Source organism: Atta colombica, unplaced genomic scaffold, assembly GCF_001594045.1.
Source record: "Atta colombica isolate Treedump-2 unplaced genomic scaffold, Acol1.0 scaffold293, whole genome shotgun sequence".
In the NCBI taxonomy this organism is placed as follows: Eukaryota; Metazoa; Arthropoda; class Insecta; order Hymenoptera; family Formicidae; genus Atta; species Atta colombica.
This window is the reverse complement of record NW_017259396.1, coordinates 1,180,574-1,195,094: the sequence shown is the minus strand read 5'-3', so window position 1 is coordinate 1,195,094 and position 14,521 is coordinate 1,180,574. Positions and strand designations below refer to the sequence as shown.

Here is a 14,521-nt window from a genome sequence, read left to right as displayed (position 1 = left end):
ATATATATATATACATATACATACATATGTTATATATTATGATATATTATATAAAACTACGTCACACATATTGCATTACATTATATATATTATATTACATTATATTATTTAGTTACGTAAGCAGAATCATATGTATGACGAGTTGTACATTTATATTAGACACACACAGCAATAATAAAACCTATACTCCGAATGTGAATGTCCCGATGCTCTTTTATTAGCCTTAAATAATGACAGCAAATATACGCAGGCAAACATAAATTTATTGTATATTACGATATAGTTGGATGTAATCAATTTGATGTCCATTCAATGATGTCTGTATATCACGCCCCTCGATCGATCTCTGCTCCGAGTCGCGATCGAGAGGTGATGCCTTAATGCAATTTCCATTTGACTTCCCTTTCTCGACACCAACATCCATGTGCTCACGGTTAACACAGATTGCTGTACCGCCGTGGCGTATTTTCCCATTCCATCCAGGGTGACGATTATTTACGATCGACATCGTGTTACATTTTTCAAACGTGGTAAAGTGCTCGACGAAAGCACAGCGTCACTCGGACATGATTGATCGTTCATTCGTGAAACCAGCTGATGCGATTTATTTAGAGGAGGACGGTGGTCTTCAACAATACGACTTTTCTAACATGTGAGAATTCACGCATGCCGGAAATCAAGCAGCGAGAAAGTTATCCTTTTCCGAAAAGACGAAATGTATATGACCCTGGCTTTGATTTCAATTCTTGTTTGTATGTATGTATATATATATATGTGTGTGAATTGTAAATCATGAATTGTAAATCTTTCTATCCTTTTAAAAAAAATTTTAGGCCAATTTCTGGAATAGTCTATCCATGTAGAAAATTATTTGCACCCGATAAGCATGGTGAACATACAAGGTAAGGATTTTTAAAAGATTCTCAATCCTCCACTGCTATTCTTTAATATAAAAATGATATAGTCGGCTTTCTTTTTCTAATGTTTTTTCGTTGCTTATAATCTTTTTATTAATAAAAATATGTATTTGCTCGATATTATTCTCCGTAATATTCTTTTAATATTTAGCGTTTCCATTGAAAATACTTTTTACGTTTATTTTTGTAAAAGTTAAAAGCAATCAAATTGGTATGCCAAGTATAATGGCATTCTGTACCCTCTAAATTCTCTAAAACATTTAGAATAAACTATCCCTCTGAAGAATGAAAGTTCGCTCTTAAAGATTGAAAATTCAGCCCTTCTTTTTCAAGACTGGCTCAATTTTCACTCTTTAGAATGAGATTTCACTTCAAAGAATTTAAAGAGTAGTGTGGCGGAAGATTAATTTAATTGTTAGAATTCATCTGACTTTTTTTTAGCCGATTTGTGACTGTAAAATGTTTTTTCAGCGGAGACCAGTGGAAGACACGACGCTATCTAACTTTCATTATCGAAAGCAATGTTACGTTATTTATTTTAGAATTTGTACGCTCTGTTGTCATGAACGATTTCACAGAGCGTACCGATTCTTTAATAAGTGTCGTTAACAATTGACAACGAAATGCATCGTTTATTTTGGTAAGTCCTCAAACGCGAAATCTGTTTGCTAATAGAGATAAAATTTTAATTATTATATTAAATCTTTTATTCATTATCTTAATTATTTCAATTAAAAACAAATATCTTTAAATACAATTTCTAATTCAGCTATCGAATATCAAATTTATTATTAATAACTGAAAAGAATTAACTTCCGTCTTCTTTGTTATGAAGTCCTATTCGTGTAATGAATACAACTAGTTTCGCATTCTCCTTTAAATCGGATTTGTCATCGTCATTCTCATTAAGTGATCTATGCTAACTCACCGCGTACTTCTCCATTACGCAGCAGCAACTTAACCGAGATTAATCGACATCTTAGTCAAATACACTTAACTCTGACGTTAAGAATTACTCGGGATATAAACCATTCGCTGTATTACCACACCGATCTCAACTCCTTCGGCTTTCCGAACGAATTAATCATTTCCTCGAAGGGTGTTTGCGAAAGGTTTTTGGACTGGATTGATTTTCGGGATCAGAAAATAAAGATCATAAATATTATAGTAATTATATGGCGTGAGTATTAGTCAGTTTCCTTATTGAATAATTAATTAATTAATGAGTTAACAAAAATAAATACGTTAATTCTAGATTCATCTTATATATTTACTGCAACAAAAAATATTGCACTGAATAATGAAGTTTATTAAAAATTATTTCCGTATTCTAAAAGAGTATGATGAGTTGAATCTTCGATTCAATCAATTGCGCTGTGCACTCATTAAAAAGTGCTTCCGTGTAAATCAAATGCAAATTTGTTAATTAAAAACTTTGCCGAAAGATTAAAAAAATGTCATTTTTAATTATCTTTCTTTCTCCCTTCCTCTCCAATTTTTTAATTTTTATTGCTGTCGCATGTAAAAAAAAAAAAACGTATTTAAAAATAAATATTTTCCTCAATCAGCATGCATACTAAGTGCGTTCTAAAAATCATATTTAAATTGGAAATGTTTGTGGATGACAGTTTAAACATTAAAGAATACCACAAATCGAGGTTTTTTTCAATTTCGTAATGCACTGTTAAACGAGTCATGTGCAGTAAGACATCAAAGATTTTTCAATGCTAAAACCTAAAAGTAAACAAAATTGAAAATTTGCATACAGTTCTGTTGGAAACTCAATTTTAAAGTTTCAGGAATTCTCGCTAAAACCAATGCACTATATTGTATATATTAGTGCCTCCCTCCCTCTCTCTCTCTCTCTCTCTCTCTCTCTCTCTCTCTCTCTCTCTCTCTCCGATGTTTACAGTTTCAAAACACTTTCGAAATAAGCAGTTCATATTAATGATGTAACACAATGTTGCAGCGTTTGCGCACTTTTTAGCAGCTATAAATTCGCAAAAAAGCGATTTAATAAAGGTCTCTTTGTATATCGAGATTGTGAAATTACAGTAAAATTTACCGATGAAGATACATTAAAAATGTAGCAAGCTACGTAACGCTTATAGATCAAAGATCATAACCAAAAGTGATGAAAATGTGAATATCAAGCAAGAAGTTTCATGAGATGAATTCAGTCTCTTCATAAAAATAATAATCGTTTATAAAGCGAGAACATTTCCTTTTTGTTCCTTTCTGTATAAAATATACATCATCGATATAAAGCTAAAAGTCACAAAATATAGAAAAATAGATTAATAAATCGCAATCAATTAAAAGAAATTAATTTCTGCGATTTCCGGTTTTGGATCAAACAAGATAGTAAAAGTTAAAAAGTATCACAATATAAAATGCGCAGTTAAAATAATCGATACACTAGTCAAAATATCAGTTCGAAGGATGTCTATACTTCCAAGAATATTTTCGTTAGACTGCTTAAGGCCAGAGAATGCAAAGTGACGGATCATCTTTCAACGCAGAGAGATTGGGATTTTCTTTCAAAATCACTAAATTATTATGTCTCTTAGAGAATATGTCCATGCTATCGAAAGAAAATCGCCACGCGTTAGTGTCGAAAACCAAAATCCCAAGGATGACGTTCAATAAATATGCTAATATTTCCGTCTTATCACCAGAAATTACGTATCTTTCTGTGGCACTTTGCCCAATCTGAATAAAACGATCGTTGATCCTAAGCCACGGAAATTTATTGCGACGAAGGATTCTGCGGTCAGTCCGTCGTACGGACAGAATCAAGATTTCGCTTCTCAGTTATAATTTATCACTCGACGATGACTTTCGAAAGATCTTGAGAATATTTAACTTGCAGTCTAATCGTACACGTTTACACTGAAAAAAGTGTTCTGATTAAACCAACAAATAAAAGGTTCAACAAGAATAGTATTTTGAAATCAAATAGAATTTCTAGTCATCATAACAGAATTTTGGTTATGAAGTAGAAATTTTTCTGTTTGGTCTTACCAAAACGAGATTCTTGTTGAATAATTCATTTATTAGTTAATCTTTAGAGGACATGGGTTTATTTTTTAAGTCTTATAGCTTTTCCTTAAGCAAAATTTATTATTCATTGCATTCCTTGGAAAAAATCCTGTTTAAGAGTCTACTATAGTGGCTTGCTGTCCACTACATTGTTAAAAATATCATGAAATTTAATGTACTTTTAAGTTACATAAGTTGAATTTATTTTCATGACATTATCTTACATTAAATTTTATATTTACGTATTTATAACTGAAAAATATATTTGTATACACAAATATACTTTTTATTGAAATTTAATGTTTTTCATAAAATTTTATAAAATTTAATGTATTCTCCATAAAATTTTATATGGATTTGCATGAAATTTAATGCACACGTTCATTACATTTAAGTTACTACTGTAACTTAGTTTTCAGTTAAACCATTCACTTTTCAATTACCTCATAACCATATAACTTCCGTTACATGTTATTTAAATTCATTATGAAATTTCTAACAGTAGATACGGTAATGTCAATATTTAAAACTAAACAAATCTTCTAAAAATTTGTTACGAGGAATTATCGGGAATTCAAATTTGAATTTAAACAAAAAATAGATTCAATATGGCAGTTGGACAATTGAAAAAAATTAATTTTTGTGAAATTAACTAAGATAGTTTTAACATTAAAAAATAATAAACGTTAAAAAAGTATGTATAAAGCTTTGAGAGGATTTGTATGGAATAAAATGATAAATCGAATAAGATGTGTACTCTACAATACGCAATATATATACGATAGAGCGAATAAAGCTTATTAATATTTATATAAAAATGAAGTGTAAGTTTTTATTTGCAAGTATATGTAGCTATTGGTAATCATCTAACAATTAATTTTAGTATTACGAGTCTGGCAGAACAAGTATAGAAATGACAAAATGAAAAACGGAACAGCGTATGGCGCTCTCGTCCTGTAAAGATTAATCAAAACATTTTTTTCAGTGTACTGTTATTAGAATAATTCATCTGGGACTTCTGACACTCTTGCATGTCCCTGCGCTCCACGTTCGCCATGTATGAATCGTGGCGACGTAAAATGGAGATCGTTAACTGAAATAACTGTAGCACTGTATCTACGGTATTGCGTGTATATTCCCCGCTGTATTCCGTAGCTGCAGTGCAATATAATGGGTAACAAAGGAGAATTGCGAAGACAATTTGTTGGAAGCGAGGATACGAGGAGTCTCCGACACGCCTCTCTGGAATGCGGTACGTCATCGAGTTGTAAAACAATGTTATTTCGAGTCAACATCGATGAAATTATCTTGCGTGTGTCGTTCGAAATCTGTTTTTTCGAAACGAATGACGGGCGGCTACGTTAGCGGAAATTGCTCGCGCAAAAACAGACACTTGAAAAATCTAGTAAACGCTTCGGGACAAAGTGCGAGAATCAGCTTTGACTTTTCAGCGTAAAACAAATAAAAATTTGTGTACAAACGTCGCGGCCCGATGTTTCATGCCGTGCACATCACCGGTGAATGTCAAAATGCTGACGGGGAGGCAAAAACTGATGGCATGCCTTTATACAATGGGCGACCTATCAGCATCGTAAACGTTATTTTTTCACGCTGGAAGCAGCTTGACACAGAGGATGTTTTTACACGCTTCTCCCTTGCGCTATTAACAACAAAAAGGGATTAATTAATCTCTGGCACGCGATCGAAAAACACACCACCGATTAATAATCGCGAAGAATGTCGAATAATGGTATCCATATTCAACGCCAATTCAACGCCACACCGACATTCAAATTAGTTTATCGCAACTATCATTGCTTCTCAACGGCTAATTAATTAATGACGCTTCCGGCTAAATGATGAATGTCGGATACGATTGAATACCAATGTATTATTCACATTCAACGATTTATTATACATGAAGGAGAAATGGAAAATGGTTTCGCTATTTTGAAATCCGTGCGTTTTGTAATAACAGATTTCGAGAAAACCGTTTCCGTTTGATTAAAATTCTCGGTGCGAAAAAATGTATTTCGCGAATGCATTGCGATAAAATTCGCTCGAATTATCTTCATTTAGCTCTGATCTTTCAATCACACTATTATAAAAATGTAATCAAACGTTGGTAAAAGATTCGTGTAAATTTTAGCCAGACTCTATTAAGCATGCATCAAAGTAATGGAAAAATGATATTGCCTGTAGAAGTTTTTAACCTCAATGACACAATTGTAACAATAAAAAGATATTGCACGCGATAATTAACTGTCTACAACTCCGAAAAAAGAAATGTTTAATTTTAAGATATTAAAGTGTTCTGTTCTTGTCTCCATTTTTTTAAACTTAAAGATATTTAAAATTTTTTAGTTTTTAAATAGTTTTAAATTTTTTCCATAAATAAATTATGTATTTGGATTTAAAATACATAGTGTTTTTAATCTGAATACGTAGTCTTTTGTTTATTGAAAAAATTTAAAAATAAAACATCTTTAAGTATTTAAAAAATGAAGACAAATACAAAATATTTTAATATTAATAAAGTTAAAACATTTTAATATTAATAAAGTTAAACAGTAGTTCTTTTTTCAGTGAATCTGGGATATTTTCTGATAGAAAAAGTTTCACTCTTAAATTTCTTGGAAATAAAGAGGAGAGCGGAGTTCAGTTTCTTCTCTTAAAATGTCAAAAAATTTTTAGTAATATAATAGAGATGTGGAAAAGTAAACTTTTAAATTTTTCCATATTTTTTTGTAAGCATAAAATAGTAAAAAATTTGGATTGGAAAAAAGACTCAGATTGCAGACAAAGAGATTAAAAACTGCAAACGAAAGTTTAAATAAATTTTCATTAATAGCACGATTTATTTAAAAATTTTCGATTTATCTAAAAATATTGATAACAGTTACTTTTAGAATCTGTTTAACATTAAAATTCATATAATAACAGCTATATTCGAAGCTAATTTCCATTCAATTTGAGATTAATCAATTATTGGTACAAAAAAATATCAGTGTGGATTTAACATCATACGGTGTTTATATAATTATGTTGGTGTTAATATTAACATTAACATAATGTGCATGATGTGTAACATCATGAGTTTTAAATCCACACCAGGACGGTAATGTATTATAAAATAAATAACACAAAAATCTCAATTTTTTAATGTAAGTATCTTACATATTTAAAATTATTTATGTAAAATTACAATGCATGGACTAGTTGTCTAATAAATAAACAAGATATTTGTTCTGTTGAAGCTTTGTATCTAATCAATGAATTGCAATGAAACTTTGCACAAGTTATTTTGAATACTTAAAATACTCATATAAAAAGAATTTAGATTTTTATTGTTATTTTTTAAATTTGTGTTTATAACAATAAAAATAACAAATAAAGTAAATATAAAAATGTATTGTTCAATAAAGCAGAATGTTACGAACTTTTATATATACATATATAGTTCGTTAATAAATATAAATATTAACACATTTATAAAATAATTGCTGATATATCCTTAATATAAGCATCAACACGAGAATTATAGATATATATAGATAATATGTATCGCATAATGTTAAATCCATACCGATATTTTTTAGAGTGTAATGATATTAATTACAAAAAAATAATATAAAATCGATAATTTCTTTACGGTATCACAATCAGAAATCTCCAAACTCTTTGGAAGATAATTCAATCTCTGATTCCCGACCTACGTAATCCCATCCTATCCACGGCCACTCCCACGTGTATTTCACGCCTTTGCTGTCACGTTGCGGTGCTATTATACACCAGGATTGTGCCCCAGTGGCGCGTGTGTATTTCCTGCAGCGTGTTCCGCAGCATATCGCGACTCCTTTATTACTTTATAGACCGGTGCCGTGTGTATTCGACCTGCCGTAACTTCACTTCCTCTCCAGAAATCGTCGAGGGGATACGAGGGCGCGCGCGCGCGCGCGCGCGCGAGTTTGTGCGTTCATGTACTCAACTACTCATCCCAGTATTGCCATTGGTGTATGTTCACCTTGGCATCCGCAGAATGGACGCTTCGCCTCAGTGAGTTCGATCCAGGAATTCCAGACGGTCCGTTCGACAGCGAGAGACGTCGGTCCTTCCGCTACAGTAATTATTCCATGACGATATATGACGCGCGCCTCGACAACGGCCGACTCCGTGAAATTGCGCCATTGTTATTTCGATTTGTCGTAGTTGCATTCCTATGTCCGACGGGAATATCAGCTGCCACGGGGAATATCTTTCAGTTTAATAGTTTTAGAGACGGATGCTGCAATGTTACGATCAAAAACGACGTGACATTTGAAAGAAAAAAATACACGCATTGTTACACTTTATATTTAAAAAAAAAACAGAAACAAATCTAAAAAGATAAAGCTCAACTTAGAAGACATTTTTTTTAACAGATTGTTTTATGCCGTATAATGAATGTTGAGGTATACATTCATGACATGAAAATATCAAAACGTGCACCGTTATTTCATGCGAAATAACGGTGCACGTTTTGACATTTTCTGGCCGTGACGAAGCATATCGGTTCGAAACAATCGTTGTAGCCTAGCATCACGGATCACCAGGCGAATCCCTAATTCGGACTGGATCGACGTCGACCAGTTATGAATGTCAATGCAATTGTTGGCAACGACAGTAGGTGGTTTGGCGCGTCGCTTGGGAGCATCCGATGTGAATTAAATTCACGTCACCGTTATCGTAAGCACGCGGATGGCAAATTGATTTTAAATCGATGTTAACGTATCAACAACGGTACCATGATTTTACTCATGGTTTCTTTTCATCATGATTTTATCATGGATGGTACAATGTTTATCTCTGTGATCGGAGATTAAGCGAGAATAATATTGCCCAGATATTGTTGCGCTGTTTCGAATCAATTTCTAGAAAGCAAAATGAAAAGGAAAGTAAAAAAAATACAAGATTCTGCGATGTTCGTAGCTATTCAGGTATTTGTTGTAATAAATAATCTTCTCTATTCACTTCTAGCAAATTTATTTCACATCCAAATGTCATTGATTTCGAATCATAGAACTTTTATCTACAGACAATTTATTAAATTAAATAAAGTTCATACAACACATCTATGTAAATCACGATTCTGTATGTCGAATAAATTTTACTTGCGAAAGCACAGCGCAGTGTCTTTAATTGAGCTGCTTTGTCGCGCGGTGAAATGTCCGCATTCGACCGCGCCGCTTTGTGGGTATAAACTTTTTCCATAGTTGCGACAGATTGGCGTTGCCCGAGGGACAAGCGGAATGATTATCTTTTACAAGGCGGATCCTGTTATTAGATTAAAGTAGAGCACAGACTGTGAGTGTCATTAACGTCGCCAATTAGCGCTGCCCTCGCCGTCTTTACGCGCGCCGCAGTATTTTATCCGACCCCTCGGGATCTTTATTTGTCGCAACAAAACAACGTAAAACGATGTTTTACATGAAAATACATCGCTGTGGCCCTATTATACCGTAGGGATAGACAAGTACCCAAAGGCATATCAAGTTTCTTTCTAATAAATTCGCAAATGTAATACTCCAACGCGAGCAAATCACGTGCAATTTGTAAGCTAATTTTTATGCATTCGCAAGGGAGAGGAAATTGATGTTTACAATTTTTATTATATGATGCACAGACGAAATATGTGTAATTTTTTATTAACATGCATTTCCTCTTGTATATATAGTGGGTGCCAAATGTTTCCGACCGAATAATTTTATTATATTATTTTAATAAAGAATCTTTACAAATAAAAATCTACAAATATCTACTTACTACATTTTAATATTTAAAATAACATGTTGGTAAGTTGATTATAATAAGAGTGTTATTAACTTACAATATAAACTAAAAAACAGATTGACAGAAATTATCTAAATAAAATTATATGTTAACTTTTTGCAGTCACTATATATAATTTCCATGAAAATTTCTATTTTAATATAAATTTAAATTTAGATTAAAAAAATAATCCCTAATGAATACTAAATACAAGTTAGTTCCACTGATTACGTTTTTTGTGCTTACTCTGTATTCAGTACACACACTTAATCCGTATCACAGTTTCCACCTTGTTTCACTCTGGCACATTGTGTAACGAAACCCCTGAACCTCCAAGTGTACCATTAGCGTCGTTAGTTAATGTAATTAACCATGCTCATTCGGTCACCGATCTCTCGCCAGAATTATTTAACGCGCAAAACACACTGCAGAGATGCTGATACTTCGCAACGAAAACACGCGGTGACTCGTGGTTCACGAAATCCTGAGCATTCCGAGCAACAAGAAGTTTTGCCAACGCAGAATTCGAAATATTATTACTGTTGTTAATTAACGTTTATTTCCTCTCGGTAGTTAATAACTAATTGTTAAACGTATTGTGTTGAAGAAAATTAAATACATACTTACCTGTAAATATAATGGTTGCCAATACTCAATCTAAATTAGTAATTTAATTAAAATAAATTATCACATTATACTTCAACATATTCTGTGGCAAAAATTATATATACATTAATTTTATCACAAATAAATAAGAATTTTTAATTCTAATTCTAAATGCGTGATTTGTAAGATAATTGAAAAAGTAAAAGAAATAAATTTTATTATTTATATTGCTTATTATTATTTATTACTGCAATTTAATTCGCGATTACTAGAGTAGTTTAAATTGCGTTTATAACCCGGAAAATCAATTCGGTGCGCATTCGAAAAGACTACAATATAGTATATATGCAAGTACATATACAGTGTATATTAGTAATTCAAGATTGAATTATTTAAAGCAATGAAGATCCAACTTCGACTGTAGTAGGCATTTTAAATTTCTAATATTGATTGTGTTTTCTCACGTATGCGGTCTAAAATAAAGAGTCTTAATATTATTTATTATTTACTTTCAACATTATTACTCAAGAAAAATTGAATAATGTAGAGAGCAAATTGTCCATTGTCTTCGGATCCGTTTCTAACTCCAAGAAGATATTTCCACAGACCATAAGTACATGACCTATTTCAAATGCCAGACGACTAATTAATAGCAGCCAACAACGTTTGACTGACAAACAATATCATCGTTATTTCAAGACTTTCCATGAGTTTTCTATTTTCTACAATCAAATGTTCATACTTATCTTTTATTCTTATTCATGTTCGCTATTTCAAAAGAATATCGCTTTTCTTTACTGAAGAAATATTCAAAGAATGTTTAAAAAAGAAACTAAAATGTTCTGAAATAAAGACAATGATTTTCGAAATATTTGAAATATTCCATATACTTTTTTAAGAATGCAATAATTAGTCGTCTGAAAAAAACAAAATGATGAAATATTATTACATATTATTACATATCTCGTTGGATCAATTAACAGGACACATTATGTCACGAAAAACAACTTTATTTCGAATTTTAACAATGATATCTAGCACGTTTCCCCGTCTGAAATCACGAAGAGGTTTTGAGTGGGAGGCAAAAAACGAGGTAACGGCACGCGGCACGCGACGATCGATGCAATACGAGCGACGAGAGTATGGCGTGTAGTAATATCCGGTTAGAAAGTAAAAGGCATTCAATCAGGATAGATGGATGGATCAGAATGAGAAGTTCGAACACAAGCATATCAAGTAATTGTCATAAATATAAGTACGACAAAACGGTGATTTCAATGATTGCAATATGCGTGCAAGACGTGGTTGCACGTCGATTGTAAATAATTTCAATATCCGTGCGTAACGTGCTGCAATAATCGTAGGACACGTTTAATCAGTTTTTTTTATATCACCATCCTTAAAACAAGATTATCTCCAATATTTACACTGCCTCCAATAACTTTTTATTTCGTCGCGATTCGTTCATCCATTGGACGAAATAGCGGTGAATAAAAATAAATGTTTGATATACACCGACTTTTTCGTGCACGGTTACTTTTGGCGGGATTATTTTTTGTCAAATCTGGAACTCTATTCTGGATAGAAAATTCGACAATAAGTGAAATGAATTTATCAAATAAAATGTTTATTTAAATAAAATATTATCAAATAAAAAATTTCATATCATCGTTTTGTTCGACAGCACGAAATCTAGTCGAGGTATTTAAAATGTGTATTTCTACGTCCTACTGAAAAATTTAAATCGAGTCTTAAGGCGGTATCTTAATGCGCACGAAGTGTATTTACGATCAACGTCAAGATGGAAAAGAAAAACGTCTCACTGTATTCGCCTCTTCCGGCACACGATATTACTATTTTTTTAATTGCTAGAAAAGTGACTATACAAGGCTGGCAGCGATATTTCTATGTTCTTCGTTCCTTCGTTTTCTTTACTGTCTTCGATTAACGCTGTCTCTCCCTATTTCCCTCTGTCATCCCCACTCCGTTCTTCTATGGATGCCCCTATCTCGTGGTTCGGGACAGTTTTCTACGCTCTTCCCGCTTTACTTCTGCTGGAACAATTCGGAAAATCAAGGGACGCTCACGGATTCACTTCCAATTACTGTAAACGCTCTTTTGTACATAGAGTATTACATTGATAACTTGAACAAAAAAAAAACAGAAAAGTCATTTCCCATAATTTTTGAACACTGAATACGAAACTAATTTCCAAATTATTCTATCATACAATTTGGAAAACAGATCGTATTTAATTTTTTATCCAAAAAATTATAAAACATGTCACATGACTAGTCTTGCTCCGGTAAGAAAAAGTCATTTCTGTAATTAAGTAATCAAGTAAATAAATTAATCAATATGTAATATAAAATGGTTTCTGAAAAATTATTATGTTTAGCTGAAAAAAATATTCTGCTTATTCATAATTATCATACACAATGCAATAAATAAATTTTTATGGCAACAAAAAATATAATTAATCTGATCTGCAAGTGCGTCACACAGGAAAGCTATGTAGAATCTGTGTTATATGAAAACATTATTTAATAAGCGAGTTATCATTGCCCGATATCGGAGAGTTCCCGTTGCTAGCTATTAATTACCGGAAACACATTTGGTCCACACGCATTTCTCAATGTGGCAGGCCCATAGAGAGCATATCTAATTACACTGCTTGTTTAAGGGGTTGTAACTTAGTGCGTACTGACCTTTGCAGGATCACCGGTGCCGAGATATACGAGACCGATCGCACCTGCGTACGCCAGCAGAGTGTCGACTGCCTGCTGCGTTTCCAGCAGGATCCTAGTCTCGTTCATCCAGTCACTGGCGATGCTTCTGGGCGCTCCCTTGAGTAGATTCATGTACTTCAGGGTCATTTTGAAATTACCACGATCCAACCAATATCTGAAATAAACAGTTAGAGATGCGATATGTTTAAAGCTGCAGTAAAGAGATTCTCGTCAAATATTTCATCTTTGAGATAATCCTTGCAGTCCGCTTAAACTGAAAATTGTAAAATTTATGCAAAAATATAATCAGGCACCAAGATCCACCTTAATCGAATATAACCTTTTTCACTTGTTTGTGTTATTCATTTTTTTTTTTGGTCGATGCATTAATAAATGTAATACCTCTGAATAAATTCATATTGATTTGTTAATTTGATATAATCGAAATCGTTAATTTGATATAATCGTTGTTTGCTTCGCAAGCAACGAGCGGTCGCAATTTGCGGGAAGCAATCAGCGTGGAAGATTTGTTGGCCGATTTCTCTAGTTATTCATGAGTTCAACCGATTACTGGCCACTTCATTCCAAAGTTTAGAGACAGATGAGAACGTATTTCTCTCCTTCTTATTCTCCTCCTTCCTTCTCTTCCTCTCTCGCGTTTTCAGAGGAATGCCGGAGAGATTGCGCGATAGTTTGGCGAAAGGCACTCGCGACAGAATAGTTGGTGACATCCGGTAGCCGGAAGCCGCACTATCGGGCGTGATTTTCCAAAAGGAAACGTTGATTTGGAGAGAGCGAGAGCGAGAGAGAAAGAGAGAGAGAAAGAGAGAGAGAGAGAGAGAGAGAGAAGCTACGGTTTGTTAAAATCTTCTGACCGAACTAGTATCTCCTACGAGTCATTTGTTCGTTCGTTCATTCAAGGGAAACGTTTATTCACTGGCTTAAGATTAAGTTAGTGATATCCACCGGATGTCGCTTTTCTCCTGCAGCAATGCTGAGTTCTCCAAGAGAAAACCGCATACAGGATAGAACATCGGCTGAGAACTTTACACAGAATATACCGAGTCGCTTCCGATACGGTAAAGTGAGATTAATGCTGTGTATCCCAGTTTATTTGGCAGATTAAGAGAGAGAGAAAAAATTTTCAGTGTTTTTAAAGGATATGAGAGGATTTTTAAACAAACGTACAATTGAAAAATATTTTCTTTTTCATTACACCGTAATATCGTTTTTAAACTGTAATGTTTATTCTGTTTATTATTTATGACAAAACGATTAGAAAAGCAACGCTAATTTATAAAAGACGAAAAATATTACGATAATTAACAAATCCTCAAATAGGAACGAATTATATTAACCTAATCATGTTCTTAATTCTAAATATACATTTAATCTTTTTCAATTTGCTAATTTAATAAG

General features: G+C 32.9%; 1 protein-coding gene across 2 annotated transcripts in view; it reads right to left on the bottom strand.

Moving 5' to 3' along the window:
- Positions 1–11,367: 11,367 nt before the first annotated feature.
- The window catches only part of LOC108690061 (MICOS complex subunit Mic60), a 43,055-nt gene continuing 39,901 nt past the window's right edge, over positions 11,368–14,521 (bottom strand). For both annotated transcript variants that reach the window (XM_018197143.1, XM_018197144.1), the window contains 2 exons: positions 13,082–13,277; positions 11,368–12,424 (listed from right to left, as the gene is read on the bottom strand). In XM_018197143.1, the coding sequence (XP_018052632.1) occupies positions 12,419–12,424; positions 13,082–13,277 (202 nt within the window). In that variant the 3' untranslated portion in view covers positions 11,368–12,418. The remainder of the gene's footprint in view (positions 12,425–13,081; positions 13,278–14,521) is intronic.